Genomic DNA, 18,887 nt, shown 5'->3' on the forward strand with positions numbered 1-18,887 from the left:
CTCCATTTCGTTGTGGATATTGCTTTGAAATAATATCCACAACGAAACATTTTACACTCAGTTTCAACCTACTATTGACCTTCTTTTTTCAGATAATCACAGTGAGACAGATACTGTTTAGAATGTGATTTTCGATTGCATTTGCATTGTCAGAGTGGTTAGAGAGACAATAGAGCCCTGAGTATCAGGCCATTAGGACCTGTTGGTCGTTACCAAGTTGGGTACTACCAAAGCATGTCTACAGTGCATAAAAGGAGATTACCGTGACTCACTAGTCACATAGAACTTTACTGCGGTCATGACTGCCATGTGGTGGTAATATGGTCACCGCAACAGCCCTAATCACACAGTAAGATAGCGAAATGTTACAAGGTTACAGTACACTTCCGAGATCTCCATAGAAAAAAAGAGTCCTACAGCAATATCCAGGAATTTCACAGGATTAAGGTCAATGTGTAATTCAGTTGTTCTATGCTTAGTATGTGAGATAACAACAAAGAACAGTATCATAAATGTAAGGAAAGAAAGTTAATGTTTTATGTCACACTATTGTTGCCAAATCTGTGAAGACTCCAAGCATGAGAAAGGATTTAAATAGACTATAGGTTTTGATTCAATTCATTAATTATATATGTTTACCTTTATTTGACTAGTCAAGTCAGTTAAGAACAAATACTTATTTTCAGTGACAGCCTAGGAACAGTGGGTTAACTGCCTTATTAGGGGCAGAAGGCAGATTTTTACTTTGTCAGCTGGGAGATTTGATCTTCCTACCTTCAGGTTACTAGTCCAACACTAACCAGTAGGCTACCTGCCACCTCGTGGAATGTAGATACATATTGAATGTATCTACGTCCCCCCTCTATATCTTAATGTATTCACATGAAGAAAGAAAAGCTATTTATTATTAAAGATTTTGGAACAGCTCCAAACAGTTGTCCACTACAAGAAATGCTCATTGGTAGCCTAGGTTATAGAAAGACCCATAATGCTTAGCTCACGGTAGATCTGGCCTAAATAAGATACAGGATAGGAATTTGCCTGGCGATCTCTGAAGCTTTTAGGTAGCATACTTGACTTACTTCAATGGTCCATAGGTAACTGGAATCCCAAATAACATTAGCAACAATTTAGTTAGAGAAGTAAATGCTGCGCACAAGTTTGGCCCAGGTCTGCCAAAGACTCCCCACAGACTCCACAAACAAGATAACGAGAAAGATTTTGCACCGTTCGCAAAACACGTGCCCACAATTGTGAGTGTGACAAACATAGAGCCATACAGACAAATTAGGTAAGTGTTTATGACAAAAATGTGCTATAAATAACTAGCATTGTCTTCTATGGAAATTCATGCAGTCCCCTCTTTGGAAAACCTTTGATGTTCCTCTTGAGAATGATTTGATTGAATAGATGTTTGTCCTCACACTGCTCAATATACAAAGTGAGTTTACTGAATGACTGAAATAATATTATATTCAGTTTTGTGATTTTAACTGTCTGCAAAATACAGTACATTAGACATTGTTACAGCACATTAGTGCTCTAGAGATATATATTTTTTTAAGTCAATGTGATCCCTGGAATAGCATCTGTAAACATATTTAGTGGCAGCTGATCTAATTCTCTAGCGCTGTTATATTCAAATGTTGTGGGTGACAGTCTGCATGGAGGCTAGTGAACTGCATTCATACAGTACAGTAGCATATCAACACAGCAGTCTGGATGGAGGCTAGTTAACTGCATTCATACACTACAGTGGCATATAAACACAGCAGTCTGGATGGAGGCTAGTTAACTGCATTCATACAGTACAGTAGCATATACCACAGCAGTCTGGATGGAGGCTAGTTAACTGCATTCATACAGTACAGTAGCTTAAACACACAGCAGTCTGAATAGAGGCTAGTTAACTGCATTCATACAGTACAGTAGCATAAACACACAGCAGTCTGGAGGGAGGCTAGTTAACTGCATTCATACAGTACAGTAGCTTATACACACAGCAGTTTGATTGGAGGGTAGTTAACTGCATTCATACAGTACAGTAGCATAAACACACAGCAGTCTGAATAGAGGCTAGTTAACTGCATTCAGACAGTACAGTAGCATATAAACGGCAGACTCAACAGTCTGGGTTTCTCTAATGACTGCCTCGCCTGGTTCACTAACTACTTCTCAGATAGAGTTCAGTGTGTCAAATCGGAGGGCCTGTTGTCCGGACCTCTGGCAGTTTCTATGGGGGTGCCACAGGGTTAAATTCTCAGGCCGACTCTTTTCTCTGTATATATCAATGATGTCTCTCTTGCCGCGGGTGATTCTTTGATTCACCTCTACGCAGACAACACCATTCTGTATACATCTGGCCCTTCTTTGGACACTGTGTTAACAAACCTCCAAACAAGCTTCAATGCCATACAACACTCCTTCCGTGGCCTCCAACTGCTCTTAAATGCAAGTAAAACTAAATGCATGCTCTTCAACCGATCACTGCCTGCACCCACCCGCCCGACTAGTGTCTGGCTAGACTGCAAACTCTCCTTTCAGACTTACATAAAGCATCTCCAATCCAAAGTTAAATCTAGAATTGGCTTCGCATTTCTCAACAAAGCATCCTTCCCTCATGCTGTCAAACATCCCTTGTAAAACTGACTATCCTACTGATCCTTGACTTCGGCGATGTCATTTATAAAATAGCCTCCAACACTCTAGTCAGCAAATTGGATGCAGTCTATGATCTATGACAGTGCCATCTGTTTTGTCACCAAAGCCCCATATACTACCCACCACTGTGACCTGTATGCTCTCGTTGGCTGGCCCTCGCTTCATATTCGTCACCAAACCCACCGGCTCCAGGTCATCTATAAGTCTTTGCTAGGTAAAGCTCCGCCTTATCTCAGCTCACTGGTCACCATAGCAGCACCCACCCGTAGCACGCGCTCCAGCAGTTATATTTCACTGGTGACCCCCAAAGCCTATTCCTCCTTTGGCCTACTTTCCTTCCAGTTCTCTGCTGCCAATGACTGGAATGAATTGCAAAAATCACTGAAGCTGGAGACTCACATCTCCCTCACTAACATTAAGCATCATGTGTCAGAGCAGCTCACTGATCACTGCATCTGTACATAGCCCATCCAACGACCTCATCCCCATATTGTTGTTTATTTTAGTATTTTTTGCTCCTTTGCACCCCAGTATCTCTACTTGCACATTCATCTTCTGCACATCTATCATTCCAGTGTTAAATTGCTAAATTGTAATTAATTCGCTGCTACGGCATATTTATTGCCTTACCTCCCTAATCTTACCTCATTTGCACACACTTGAAATATATGTTTTTTTTCCCATTGTGTCATTGACTGTACATTTGTTTATTCCATGTATAACTCTGTTGTTGTTGTGTCGCACTGCTTTGCTTTATCTTGGACAGGGCGCAGTTGTAAATGAGAACTTGTTCTCAACTGGCCTACCTGGTTAAATAAAGGTGAAATAAAAAAATACAAAATTGACTGTACGATTGTTTATCCCATGTGTGTATTGTTTTTGTCGCACTGCTTTGCTTTGTCTTGGCCAGGTCGCGGTTGTAAGTGAGAACTTGTTCTCAACTGCCCTACCTGGTTAAATAAAGGTGAAATAATAAAAGAAATACACACAGTAGTCTGGATGGAGGCTAGTTAACTGCATTCCTACAGTACAGTAGCTTATACACACAGCAGTCTGGATGGAGGCTAGTTAACTGCATTCCTACAGTACAGTAGCTTATACACACAGCAGTCTGGATGGAGGCTAGTTAACTGCATTCATAGTTTCCACAAAATCTTACTGGTAGTTCTGTTCTATTGTCTGCTCTGAAACCACAATGCCGATGCAAGTACCAAGGATTCAATATTATCACAATAACATAGCATACTCATAAAGCTACCAACACTAGTATATAATATACTACAGTTCGATAAAACAAAGGTATCTATCTGTCAGGGATGTCTGTACTTTGGCTCTTCCGGAAGGTGACGGTGAAGGTCACTGTGAACTACTAATGTGAACTACTATGAAATTGATCCTTAAGCACCTTATCATGATCATCAGATTCCACATTTTCAAAAACCATATATATCTTGACTCAGACACAGAAGCCACAGAGAAGGAAACTTTTTAAACCTGTAATCAGTGCTTGAAATCACATTATGCATAAATGTAGCTGTCTGTATGAGCTGGAAGCTACCATTGTGGTTCAGCAGTAAATCTCATTAACCTTTTACTGCAGTGGGCTAAATCAGGGTCACACAGAGTGATTCTTGGTATTCTTAAACAAATCTACTTTGAAACTAAAGTATACACCTCACAGACATGGTTACGGGCTCAAAAAGAAGAAGATGTGTAAATGTATTTTGAGTTTGCATCCCAATATTACACTTTATATACATCACAGAAGATGGAAATGTAACAAATCTGTTTGACATAGAAACACTGGATTTTCGTTAAAAAAACATCTTTATTATTTATGAAAAAAAATATGAATAACATTCAACCAATGAGGCCAAATAGTGTGTTTTTCGTCATTGACAGCAGGAAAGAGCTACGCCAGCCTGGCCATACATCCTCCATCTCTGTGACATATGTAATGATATATTTCCTTATGAACACCTCATAAAATACAGCATTTTAAGATGCTACCTACACAGCCATACTTTCTCTTTCCCACTATGTCTCTAAATCTCACACACACACACACACACACACACACACACACACACACACACACACACACACACACACACACACACACACACACACACACGCACACACGCGTACCCACACAGATACTGTACACACACGAACACACACACGCATGCACAAGTGCATCAATATCCACATCCATATTCACTCCAACTTGTTTGTTTTCCTTCCTTTATAGACAATAGGCAAAACATATTGATTTGGCTAATGCAATAATTCTACATCATTAAGGGCTCAGCAGCAAACTGTCCACCATGACTCTGCTTTAATGTGCATGTAAGACAGTGACTGCAGACCTCTGTTTGAACAACCACTGCAGAAAATCTCCATCATGTCTGCACTACATGGAATATGGAGTGATCAATGTCTTGACATGCCTCATGACTAGTTCTCTAGATGTCACTAGTAAGGATGTCATGTTCCCAAACGAGGATTCCGCGCACACAGGTCAGCCCTTCATTAGGTTACGCAACAACAAAACTTTTCTCTGCTATTTATTCTGTGCCTCATCAGTCCCCCTGCCTCTCCTTTGGTCAGCCCATCTGACAGAGCGTGTGGGCTCTGCCTGTTAGAACACACGGGAACAGCGTGGGAGACTTCTCTGTCATGCAAGTGCTGTCATTCCTGTTCAGCTGATAATGAGCCACTTCACAGCGTCCCCGGTAGGGGTGGACTAACTCCTGATGGGAGCGAGACCTTTAATCTCCATGTCGTTCTGCAAATAACCTCACGGAAAAAGACAGGACTCACTCACCAAGCACAACTTTTGTTCTCAGTACTTAACGTCAGATATTAATAGCAGATATTATGTGTTGTCCATTTCCTCTTGCAGTCGGTAACACAATTGGAGAGCAGAAAGAGAGACAACAATATTTTGAAATGGGAAATGTCAATGCCTTCCCTATTGAAACCATAACATAATCCAATAATTATTTTAGGAACAAAAGTACATATTGAGGGAATAAAATTTGTTCACAAATCTTTTGTTTGTCTTACTCATTTTGACTAACAGAAAATAGAGCTGGATTACGGCAGGGGATACAGCTCTTCTGTAAACGGCTGGGGACGTTTAATGGAATTGAAATACATGTAGTACAGAACCTGAGCCATCCCACTAGATTTGACATTGGATGTTCAAATGGAAATAGAAGTATTTCTCAAACTGCCAGTTCACATCAGAATTAGACGTTCATCCATGCTTCTCAAACGTCAAGTTTCAAAGTGTTTAAGGCTAAGTTTAGGCATGAACTCCAAATGATTAATGTTAGCCATGAACTCCGAATGGTTAAGATAAGGGTTAAGGTTTGGGATAGGCTTCAAACGAAAATATGAAGACCTACTTTCTGTCACTGAATTTCAACTTGCAACCTTTGGTATCAGAGGCAGATGCTTACGCTCTTCCACCTTCCCCCACCCGTAGCAAAAGTGGAACCTACTTGAAGCTAACAGCGCTCACTGTTGCCCTTAGTGGCCAATTTCCACCATATCTCCAGAGGTCCTCAGACATGAATGGACGTTGAATACGGGCTTGTATCGCGGGTGACCTGGTTGTCCCCAAATGCTTGTGTTTGGAATAATGATGTCTTGGGAAAGCAGATGCGCTTTGCACAGTGAGTGTTTGGTTGTATTGTAGATGTTCAGTAGCCAGAAACATGTTGTTGGTTGTGTTTGGGTTTTGAGGGGCAATCAGATGACTATAGTTTACAGGGATGCTTCAGAAATGTCACACGGATCATGGAAAAGTAATTGTATCTCCCTTACACTGGATCTGCCATTCTATTCAGGTGTGCACACATCTTTCTCAGAGGTGGTCCTGTTTTGGTAATAAATTACTTCCTGTATCTCCAAACAAACTCACATTTAACTAGAAATCATACAACAATTTACAGTATTGATAATTATGAGCAATAATCCGTAGTAATGTAAAATATGTAAGACTATATAAGATACTTCACACTTTGGTCACAACTCAGCAGTTCTAGGGCTCCAACTTTATTGAAAGAGGGGAAACGGCACGCTGTAGGTAAAAAGCAAAAAAGTCCCAAAGTGGTGTAAATTGAAAGGACAATTCAAACCAAAATACTAAAAAAGGAAAAGGAAATGGAGTGTTTAATTAAATCGTATGAGAGGACCAGGAATGAGAAACACAGACATTAGAATTCCATTATGGTCCAGATAAAACTAAATAGATTTGATGTTGTTGTTGCAAAATTGCTGGTTGCTATGAGTGCTCCCTCTGCTACTCCTGCTTTTATAATGCTATGTAATTGTTATGTTTGTGATCCATTTGGACACACTTATGCTCAATGACAGTATCAACATTGTTAGAGGATATTTACCATACATATATGTCGGTGTGTTGGTAATGGGCTTTACATCTATTTAAAGATGTGAAAACGTCACTTAACCTTTATTCGTCTGAAAGCACTTGCATGCATGGTTACACACGAACACACACACACACACACACACACACACACACACACACACACACACACACACACACACACACACACACACACACACACACACACACACACACACACACACACACACACACACACACACACACACACACACACACACACACACACACAGGGCGAGTGAAGGGGAAAGGTGTGAGGCTGAGAGCATGTGAGTGTGTCAGCAATGTCAGACCTGGTTACTATATAGACAGAGATGCATGGGGTGAACTGACATGGATTGACATGATCTTCACTCACTCTTCAACAAGGGAGTCAACGGAGTTGTCAGGACCTGTCAGGGCCATAGGTACCACTCAGCATGGGGAATGCACCAGTCACTGAAGCAAGGTGATGGAGTAAAAGTCTGGCAGGTCTAACTCAAGGTCCTGGTCTGGGTTGACAGTCTGAGGCCTTCCTAAGTACATTTCCATCTAATCCTTTGGTCTGGAGTTCTTTGAGTGAAGTGACCTTATGAATTCCAATTTCCTTCTGTCAGTGAACAGTAGCTTGCTGTACTGACATTTGTTTACTTTTTTCCGTGGTTATTTTTTTGCACAACCTTAAGGCAAGATGAAAGAATGGTACAAAGCATACATATTTTGTATCAGTAAAGATGTGTGAGAGGGTGAAGACATTGAATGTAAATTGGTTTCCAAAGACAATACTACCTCTACTCTAAGAAAAAAGACACCTTTGATTATGTGCAAAACTATTATTTATTACAAGAAGCATTTACCTCAAATAAAATAAAGCCTCTTATAAAAACTCTTTATGCTCAACCTCAATGTTATTATCCAAGTTACAGCCTTGTTAGCTGCTTTAGATTCATATTATATACATACATTTGCAATATACTGTAACTACACACAAGGCAAGTTGAAGGCATGGCTATGTCTATGCTAGGAATGCAAAACAGGCTGTGTATGCAGTCTGTCTCTCAAGTTCCTCCATCGATTTGTTTCTAGTCTACATACCCCAGGAAGCATTCATCCAGAGCCTGTTTACCAGGCTGCAGTTGTAAATCAGGCTGGGGCTCTGCTAAGACACACTCCTCATTCCACCGGCATCTCCTCTTTTCCGGATCATGCTCTAACGCAGGGTTTCCCCAAACTGGGTCCTGCCCCCACCCCCTCACCTGGTTGTCTAGGTCTTAATTGAAAGGAAAAACCAAAAATTAGCAGACACTCGGCCTCCATGGAATGAGTTTGACACCCCTGATATAACGGATGGGGCAGGCAGACTAAACAGATTGTTTTCTAATCAGCTTTTAATTGGTGTGCAACTTCACTCACCTGAGTTACGAGGCAATTATCTCCCCATACGGGATCTCACGTAATTGATTCATTAATAGACAGTGCAGTTTCACGTTTGGCCTTCAACTCACGTCTTGATCCCCTGCCACAGCAAAGAGAATGAAGTTGAAAGTGCAATGAAGGAACTAAGCATGGCAGCCTACGGTAAATCAATGAAGGCGACACGCTAAATCATAGCCACGTGTAATCGGACGCTGGGAGAAAGCAGAGCATGATCAGAGAACGAGAAAAGACTCTCCTATTAAAGACGGGTAACGTGACACCTTTGCGAGCAAAAAAAGGAAAGCCATTCGATTCACAGACATATTTTTATTGGTCAAACTGAAAGAGCTCTTGTTTGAAGCAACATTTTTTTTCAGCTGTACACAGTATTAGTTTCTGACTCTCCTTCGCAAGCTTGGACTAATCAGCATATAATTGGTACACTTTGCTAGATAGCGCTTGATACTCAGAATGAGTAGACACAGAAACACAATATGGACATCCTGGTTCCCCTTCACCAGTTAGCCAAGGTTTTACAATGCAGCAATGATGAGTGCAAAGTAAAGGACCTGTAACATAATGTTATAACAAAATGTGCCTGTGGACATGGACATATTTGATACTGTATCCCTCCTAATATGTCATGCTGCCATATCCATTGGTCAGTAAAAATCCTGTTGTGAAAAGTGCACACAGGCAGCCATCTAGGATGATAAATCAAGCAAACAACCTTATGGAGACAGGAACAGCTGGACAAGAAATACTAGTAAATAGCTCGATCAAAAGCCAAGATATCAAAATACTAAACAAAAAACATTATGCCTAGCCAAATACATCCATTATAAAAAGTGAGTTAGTTGTATGGCATGACGCTTATGCTGTGTCCATGGATCTAAGAAATGTTACACTGTTTTACACCAATAGCAACTTCACATCCAATGTTGTTCAAACAAAATCGCTCTATCAGCGTATATGGGTTTCAGGATTATAAACGAATAACATCGGGAAACTTTCTTTTTGGGACGTAATGTCCCAATATCATAAAGGTCACTCCAGGGACATTCCGATTGGAAATTGCACAAACTAGGGTAAAAGTCAAGTGGCTTTTTTCCCCAATCATATTGCAAAAAATGGGCAGAAGTCCTTGACTATTCTGGTATTTCTGGTGTCAATCAAATATATATTTTTTTATGTTGCACGTAATGATACTTTAAAATGCAACACTGAAATACAGTGACATACTGAAACAACAACTGATAATGTGCATTGTACATATCAAAGACAAAGACAGATATTTATATATTCAAAGTTCTTACTTTGTTTTTTTTTGGAAAATGCATGAATAGAAAGCTGTTTGTGTTATGCTGTCACTATGTATTTTGATATAAAAAAAAAGAAAATATAATAAATAAAGAAAATATTTCTGTGAAGTAAGTTTGTCATTTTATTAATTTAATTGCCATGGTAATGTCTGTAAATGTAAAAACAAAAGTAAAATATTATATTAAAAGGAGGGCTTACTCTTAGAAATGATACAATTGTGGGTATGGATGGATGTCTTCTATCCTGAGCTTTTCAAATTGATTTAAAAGTATATTGTAAAGGCAGAATTGGGCAGGATAAAAAAGCAGACAAAAAGAAAAGTAAACAAAGTTTACAATTCTACAATTGTGACGTAATTCCAAGTAAATATCTTAAAATGCTAATTACATTGAAATAAATTAAAGAAGCAATAAAAAGCTGAGATCATTTGGACTCTTCAATCAGCTAGCCCATCAAGCTCAGTGTCTATACTGCTTGTTATTCGTCGAGCAGATCAGTCACTCTTTAAGCTTTTGAGGTGTGTATCAGAACCATTTAAAAAGCACGTAAAAATAGATCCCTAAAACAAAGCGATTGCTCTTAGGGAAGGAGTTATAAATGATTTGTCATAATATACATTTAATATAATAATTTATGCACCATGCAATTATTAAGTGTTTTACATAAAATACAATGGCATTGTTGTTGTTTTTGACTTGCGTTACAATGTCAGTGTCAGCAATGGTAAAAGCCTGGCTTGAAGAGGTGTAAAATATATCTGTCACTGTAGTATTTTAGTTGTCATCGTTGAAGGATTTCTTGGATAGTTCCGCTATGAGTTGAAGTGGGGTTAATAATGTCCAATGAAGCATGGTAGATAGGTTTCATGTCGTCTTTGTTAAAAAGTGACACTGTACAGTAGCTTCCATGGCAATACGTTTAAATCAGAGTGTGATTCCCCTCCCCACTCCCCCACCCCTGCCAGTCAAATATGTTACACAAGTTCATTCCAAACACGATGGAAATCTGGAGAGAAATAAAAGACATTAACCACAAACAAAAATAGGACAAGGACAGGTTTAAATCATTGTACAAAAAACAAACAGCAACCCAACACAACCAAACACGTATTCTTGAAAAATCCATTTGAAATTGATTTCTTTTTACAGGTTGCACAGTTTATATTGAAACACTGGATCTGGGCTAGATGATCCATTATTAAAGGGGGGGAGGGGGAGGGGTGGTCACTCTTCCTCTGTGCATCCCAGTAACTCTGCACGCAAAGTGATCCTGCTGTACCACGACCATGGAAGGATCCGGACAAATCGGGCGTAGATGGGCGGAGCTATCACGTTCTTTCTGTGCGTGTCATTGTCAAAGTTTCCTTGGAACACCTGCGAAAGGAAGGACAGTGGAAATGACATTAAATGAATTGTGATCTTGAACACCCACACAGACACAGAAAGCTTATTAGCATATGTGCAACTCATCACGCAAACAAAGGGAAATAAGAAAGGATAGCAAGTGCAAAGGTTAGAAGAAGATAAAGAGAGATGGACATGCTGTGTAGGCTACATAATTCTGATGGCTACATTTCCATAACGTCAATAACCAGAAAGATGGTCAAGACCTGTGCTTTGTGGCCATAGAAAACACATGGCAAGTGGTGTTACTGTAGCATCCTATTGTCATTTCCCTCACGGCAGACCATTCTTGGTGCAGTAGCATCCAACAAAACCCAATAGATAGGCAGTTTGCTAAACAACAGCCCAGAAGCAAATTATCAATCTCTCTGCTGATATGTAGTTAAGCGAGCGAGAATAAAATATTCAAATATAAACAAGCATAACAAATGTATTGGGATGCACACTGTGTTGTTGATAAATACAAGCCTTGTGTCTAAGTGTGGATAATCGACAGTAGAATTAAATGGAATATGGGTGATAGGTACCTACTGGGACCGCTTCATTGAAGGCCGTGATCATTTCAATTAAACAAGCGTGATTATGACTATTTCATTGGGATGTAATGGGACTCGCCATTATGTGAAATGGAAAACCAGTGGGACGGACCCCTGCAGGTGTTGAAGACATTCTGAGTGGTTGACTTGACAGTAGCCAACTATGATCCCTAGAAAACCTTCATTCAGACACCTTTCTATGGTTTTCTCAGGCTTTCTCAGTCCTGTTCCTGGTGCCCCACTGGGGGGCAAAACCTTTTCTTGCCCAGCACCAACACATCTGATTCATTCAACTAATCAAGGGCTTGATGATTAGGTGTTGATGATCAAATACAAAGTTCATTCCTGTGGGTCCCCCAGGACCAAGGACATTCAGTCGTGATGTAAGGGAACTCTAGCTGGTATGTATGGTAGGAAGGTCTCAAAAGCTAAACACATTCCATTTCTGATCTCCTTTGACGTGTTCTGCTGCATGGTGCACAGGATTCCTGTGAAATAATGACACTTGAGCAAGCCACACCGCATTTACACTCAAAGAATCCTGCTCCTTACTGAAGAGAGCAGTGAGAAGGCCTGCATTATCCTCCTACTGCAAGACACTTCATAGTCACTTCAGACTGCTCAATTCCCAAAATATTCCACAGATCGCTAACACGCACTAAGGTAATTCCCCCACTAGGGAGGATGTCTTCTCAATGGCTTTTCTGGGGCCCTGGGTATGATCAGCGATAGCACTCATACCAAGTCCTTATCATCAGCCCTATACAAGCCCTGGGAGAGTATGCTGAAAGCTCTAGAATTACTGCAGTTCTGACTGGGCACAGTGAGTAGGGCACATAAAGCCTCCGCCCAGTACCCTGCCCTGAACTTCGTCACTTTTACTAGCCAGCTACCTGAGAGACTGCCGCCCTATGTACATAGTCATTGAACACTGGTAACTTTAATAATGTGTATATGCTGTTTTACCCACTTCATATATACAGTATATACAGTATTCTAGTCAAGGCTCATCCTACTGCTGTACACACCTTTATTCATTTACTGTCCATAATGTCTATACATACCATAATATACATACATTTTTATTTTCAGAATCTGACATTGCTCTTTCTGATATTTCTTAATTCCTTAATTCCTTTCTCATTTCCTTTTTGAATTTGTGTGTATTGTTTTGTATTGTTAGGTATTACTGCACTGTTGGAGCTAGAAATACAAGCATTTTGCTGCATCTGCGATAACATCTGAAAGATATATGTATGCAACCAATAAAATGTTATTTCATTAGGGCCAAGCGTTTTTCCCTGTCAGATCACATAGTCAGGAAAAAGTCCTAACTCTGATTTAGTACTGTAATAATGGATAGTTAGAACTGGTTCCGTGCCGTTTTGTATACATCAATATGGGCCTTGTTATCGTTCATGTTGCTTTTATGTAAAAAAAAATAAGTAGACATTATGTAATTCGACACGAGATATGTGGATGTGACCCTTTCGTGCAAATCTCCCATGGACTTCCACACATGATTTGATTTATGACTGTTGGCGTGTGCGTCAGATATGATCAACATGTCTGACGCACTCACTAGAGTCTGTATTTATGTACAATGAATGATGTTGTCTTTTATTGCAATCTGCAAATACATTCACAAAAGATGCCCACACCTCCCTATTCCACAAACATGTCAGGTTCCTCTCCAAAAAACACTCCACACTTACTTAGAGGCTTGAATGCCAAAGGTGTGAATTCTTACAAAATAAGTGTCATCTCCGATACCCCTCACACTCAAGGTGAAGACATTATCCAGCAGACTGGTTTAATGGTCCAGACCAGAGTCCTAAAAACGGATGCAAATAGTGAGCCCAAAATGGATACTGTTGATGTTTACACCAATAAACTGTTTTTGAAGACACTATCTCTTGGAGCTTGAAGATAATACAAATGACAAATATTTTCATGTTTATTCTATGTGAACTAATTTGCCACACATTTTAGAAACTCTTTGTACACAATCCCCCATCAAATGAATCTTCCCTTGATTCTTCAATTAAATAGGTTTAAATGGAGGATTGGAGGAAATCTGAATTAGCCTTAGTAAAAACCAAATTATGAAAACAAGTCAATCAAATAGTTATTTATTCTAATCAGATATGATCTCATGGAAGTGTGGTTCCAAATACATGCAGCTATTCAAACATCAAAGTTCCGGCATCGCCAGCATAGCAAACCCACCACTGCAACCACAGTTTATTTTGCTGGAACAGCGGAGGTCTTGGTGGAAGCAACCGACACACATGTTATAGACTCATGACCACACAAGACTCTGATCTGGACCATTAAACCAGTCTGCTGGATGCAGATACAGTGAAGGTCTAAAGTGAACACAATATTCTGATGGAGGTATTTAACCTAAAAAGGGAGACAACAAATACACAACCACCCTACAGTCCCTTGAGGAGCAGTTGGAATGGGTTTAGGTAGAGTGGTTGCAGCATACTGCAGTTTACCCCCTGGATCTCTGGTGGTAGTGCAACACAGGGGGCCTCAAGGGCCCTTATCTGCATGAAGAGAGGGTGACAGGCAATCCAGCCTCTGATTGATGGGGGAAGCAGTATGGTAGGTTTAAAAACACACACACACACACACACACACAACTAGGCATGCAAAACATGGACATGTAAGGAATGACTCTCTCTCCTCCTGTCTCTCCTCATCTGTTTCTCTCTCCTCCTCCTGTGTCGTTTGGTCTTTTTCTCTTGATCATGTCTCTCCTACTCTGGATTCGATTAAGAATGTCTATGGTATTCACACGTCTACTCATACAGCATGCTATACAGTTAAGGACCGACTCTTCATCCTTCATTCTTTTTCATGGTTTCCCTCCCTACAGTTTCTCGTCCCTAGTTCTTTCCTACCGCACTTTCTCCCACCTCCATTCCACATGAGGCTTTTGAGGGGAGGAAGGCTCAAAATAATGGCTGGAATAGAGTGAATCAAATCAAATCAAATATATCTGTCACATGCTTCGTAAACAACAGGTGTAGACTAACAGGGAAATGCTTACCTACGGGCCCTTCCAAACAATGCAGAGATAAATAGTGGAAAATATATATAAAAAAATAAGAATAATAGGAATACATAGAAAAACAATAATACAAGGAATAAATACACAGAGAGTAACGATAACTAGGCTATATACACAGGGTACCAGTTCCGAGTCAATGTGCAGGGGTACAATGTAACTGAGGTAGATACTGTATGTACATATAGGTAGGGATAAAGTATAGGTAGGAAACGTTGACGGAAACATTATGTAACATTATGTAAAGTTAAGATCAGTGCAATAAAATACAACAATTGCCTCAATTGGTCAGGAGCCCATAAAAACAACTGCCATCCCCTCCAGAATGGAATGGTATCAAACACATGGTAACCATCTGTGTGATGTGTTTGATACCATTCCATTCACTCCGTTCCAGCCAATTGAGGTGCCAACAGTCACCTGCACTCCAATCTTTCCCCCTATATTGTCACATGGATCTCAGGCCTAAGTCATTCCCTACCACAGGTCTGCAGAAAAACACCAACGCCCTTAACCCTAGATCCGCTAAAGCAGTAATTGTAACTGCACATGACATTTGAAAAATATGTGATTACTCTGACATTTTTGAAGTCATGCCCTCCTCCGTCCTTGACTTTTCCTAAATAAGTCTATATAATACACTGACATTGTCAGAAACTTAATATCACAATAAGAACTGGAGTTACAACCAGTTTAAGGAGGTCATGTCCTGTTTTTGAAATGTTTACCCCGTGGCCCCTCCTTCTCCCAACAGTGTGGCCTGCTCCTCTCCTTCTCCCAGCAGTGGCCTGCTCCTCTCCTTCTCCCAACAGTGTGGCCTGCTCCTCTCCTTCTCCCAGCAGTGTGGCCTGCTCCTCTCCTTCTCCCAACAGTATGGACTGCCCGTCTCCTTCTCCCAACAGTGTGGCCTGCACCTCTCCTTCTCCCAACAGTGTGGCCTGCTTCTCTCCTTCTCCCAGCAGTGTGGCCTGCCCATCTCCTTCTCCCAACAGTATGGTCTGCCCATCTCCTTCTCCAACAGTATGGTCTGCCCATCTCCTTCTCCCAACAGTATGGTCTGCCCATCTCCTTCTCCCAACAGTGTGGCCTGCCCGTCTCCTTCTCCTAACAGTATGGACTACCCGTCTCCTTCTCCCAACAGTATGGACCGCCCGTCTCCTTCTCCCAACAGTATGGACCGCCCGTCTCCTTCTCCCAACAGTATGGACCGCCCGTCTCGTTCTCCCAACAGAATGGACTGTCCGTCTCCTTCTCCCAACAGTATGGCCTGCCCGTCTCCTTCTCCCAACAGTAAGGACTGCCCATCTCCTTCTCCCAACAGTATGGACTGCTCCTCTCCTTCTCCCAATAGTGTGGCCTGCTCCTCTCCTTTTCCCAACAGTATGGCCTGCTCCTCTCCTTTTCCCAACAGTATGGCCTGATCCTCTCCTTCTCCCAACAGTGTGGCCTGCCCGTCTCCTCACAACAGTATGGCCTGCCCGTCTCCTCCCAACAGTATGGCCTGCCCGTCTCCTTCTCCCAACAGTATGGCCTGCCCGTCTCCTTCTCCCAACAGTGTGGCCTGCTCCTCTCCTTTTCCCAACAGTATGGCCTGCCCGTCTCCTTCTCTCAACAGTATGTACTGCCCGTCTTCTCCCAACAGTGTGTCCTGCTCCGCTTCTTCTCCAAACAGTATGGCCTGCCCGTCTCCTTCTCCCAACAGTGTGGCCTGCTCCTCTCCTTCTCCCAACAGTGTGGCCTACTCCTCTTCTTCTCCCAACAGTATGGCCTGCCAGTCTCCTTCTCCCAACAGTGTGGCCTGCCCGTCTCCTCCCAACAGTATGGCCTGCCCGTCTCCTCCCAACAGTATGGCCTGCCCGTCTCCTTCTCCCAACAGTATGGCCTGCCCGTCTCCTTCTCCCAACAGTGTGGCCTGCTCCTCTCCTTTTCCCAACAGTATGGCCTGCCCGTCTCCTTCTCCCAACAGTGTGGCCTGCTCCTCTCCTTTTCCCAACAGTATGGCCTGCCCGTCTCCTTCTCTCAACAGTATGGACTGCCTGTCTTCTCCCAACAGTGTGTCCTGCTCCGCTTCTTCTCCAAACAGTATGGCCTGCCCGTCTCCTTCTCCCAACAGTGTGGCCTGCTCCTCTCCTTCTCCCAACAGTGTGGCCTACTCCTCTTCTTCTCCCAACAGTGTTGCCTGCTCCTCTCCTTCTCCCAACAGTATGGCCTGCCCATCTCCTTCTCCCAACAGTGTGGCCTGCTCCTCTCCTTCTCCCAACAGTGTGGCCTGCTCCTCTCCTTCTCCCAACAGTATGGCCTGCCCGTCTCCTTCTCCCAACAGTATGGACTGCCCATCTCCTTCTCACAACAGTGTGGCCTGCTCCTCTCCTTCTTCCAACAGTGTGGCCTGCTCCTCTCCTTCTCCCAACAGTGTGGCCTGCTCCTCTCCTTCTCCCAACAGTGTGTCCTGCCCGTCTCCTTCTCCCAACAGTTTGGCCTGCTTAGCTCCTGCTCCCAACAGTATGGCCTGCCCGTCTCCTCCCAACAGTATGGCCTGTCCGTCTCCTTCTCCCAACAGTATGGCCTGCCCGTCTCCTTCTCCCAACAGTATGGCCTGCCCGTCTCCTTCTCCCAACAGTTTGGCCTGCTTAGCTCCTTCTCCCAACAGTATGGCCTGCCCGTCTCCTTCTCCCAACAGTATGGCCTGCCCGTCTCCTTCTCCCAACAGTATGGCCTGCCCGTCTCTGCCTCAAAACTGAACCTAAACTATATACCGAAACTAATTTCACACATATAACAACAGATTAAATAAATTAAGTAAAGTATGATGGGGAGAATGGGTGAATTGATAAGTGAGGGGAAGCGAACGATGCATAATTATGTAATCACCAATTGTGAATGAAGAACAGGGCGGGCCATTCTATTGTAATTATAGGCCTAATTTTAAAATGGTATGTACTCTATATCAGTCCACCGAATCAAAGCAGTCTTATCAGTCAACTCTGGCCTATTTACAGTAGCCTACACAGTGAGAGCGTACGGAATTGTACATTCTGAATGCCTTTCAATATCTGGGACAATTCCACATCGCCTAGCAGGTGAGCGAGTGTCGGAGAATGTAGTGATGAGACTTGTGGAACTTTATGTAGGCAAAGGGAGAAATGTCAACACGGACAATTTGGTTATTGGCGAACAAGTTGCTTGAAAAGTCTGGCCGGAACCATGAACAAAGTGAGATGGGAGCTCTCTCCTTCTGTGCAAAATAAGGCACCTGCACAGCCATTGTACTCCACAATGGTGCACTCCACAAATGTGCTGAAGAATGACAAGACACCGTGTACGGGGACACAAAGAACAAAACCGGATACTATTACGCACTACAACCAAACAAAGGTAAGTCAAAGTGTGTCAAGCAAGTAAAAATGACAAAAATGTTGTCACCTGTTAGGACAAGGGACAACAGCTAAAGTAAATCTAACTGATGTCATTACGTGAAGACGCCCACAAGCACGAGTTGATAATAATTGACAATTTTTTACTGCTGTTATATTGACACTTATTGTACATTCATTATAATACATTTTTTTTTGTTTCACTATTTATCAAGGCCACTTGGGGTTTATTTTGATGTTTAGGCTACTGATGTGTTCATCATTTGACCGCGCGTCTTTTGACCATTCGTTTTGGTAGTTGGGGTATTTTATTTATCTATGTTGTTGTTATAAAAATAAGCTGTTACCATGTTCCAAAACATATGCTTTCTGTTTCACCTGAATTTTGTTTTGTTTTTACATATAGCCTAGAGTAACATAAACTAATGAAAATGCTTCTATTTGAAATAAAATAAAAATCATACTCTGTTACTCAAGGCCTTCATAAACACAAACAAATTATTATTTTTGACATGGCATACAGTGGGGAGAACAAGTATTGGATACACTGCCGATTTTACAGGTTTTCCTACTTACAAAGCATGTAGAGGTCTGTCATTTTTATCATAGGTACACTTCAACTGTGAGAGAAGGAATCTAAAACAAAAACATCACATTGTATGATTTTTAAGTAATTAA

General features: G+C 41.7%; 1 protein-coding gene across 3 annotated transcripts in view; it reads right to left on the reverse strand.

Moving 5' to 3' along the window:
- Nucleotides 1-8,801: 8,801 nt before the first annotated feature.
- Nucleotides 8,802-18,887, reverse strand: part of LOC110525311 (EGF-like repeat and discoidin I-like domain-containing protein 3) — a 203,109-nt gene continuing 193,023 nt past the window's right edge. For all 3 annotated transcript variants that reach the window (XM_036979442.2, XM_036979443.2, XM_021605324.3), the window contains one exon: nucleotides 8,802-11,190. In XM_036979442.2, the coding sequence (XP_036835337.1) occupies nucleotides 11,041-11,190 (150 nt within the window). In that variant the 3' untranslated portion in view covers nucleotides 8,802-11,040. The remainder of the gene's footprint in view (nucleotides 11,191-18,887) is intronic.

This window comes from Oncorhynchus mykiss, chromosome 6 (genome assembly GCF_057628025.1).
Source record: "Oncorhynchus mykiss isolate SJ-2025 chromosome 6, ASM5762802v1, whole genome shotgun sequence".
Taxonomy (NCBI): domain Eukaryota; kingdom Metazoa; phylum Chordata; class Actinopteri; order Salmoniformes; family Salmonidae; genus Oncorhynchus; species Oncorhynchus mykiss.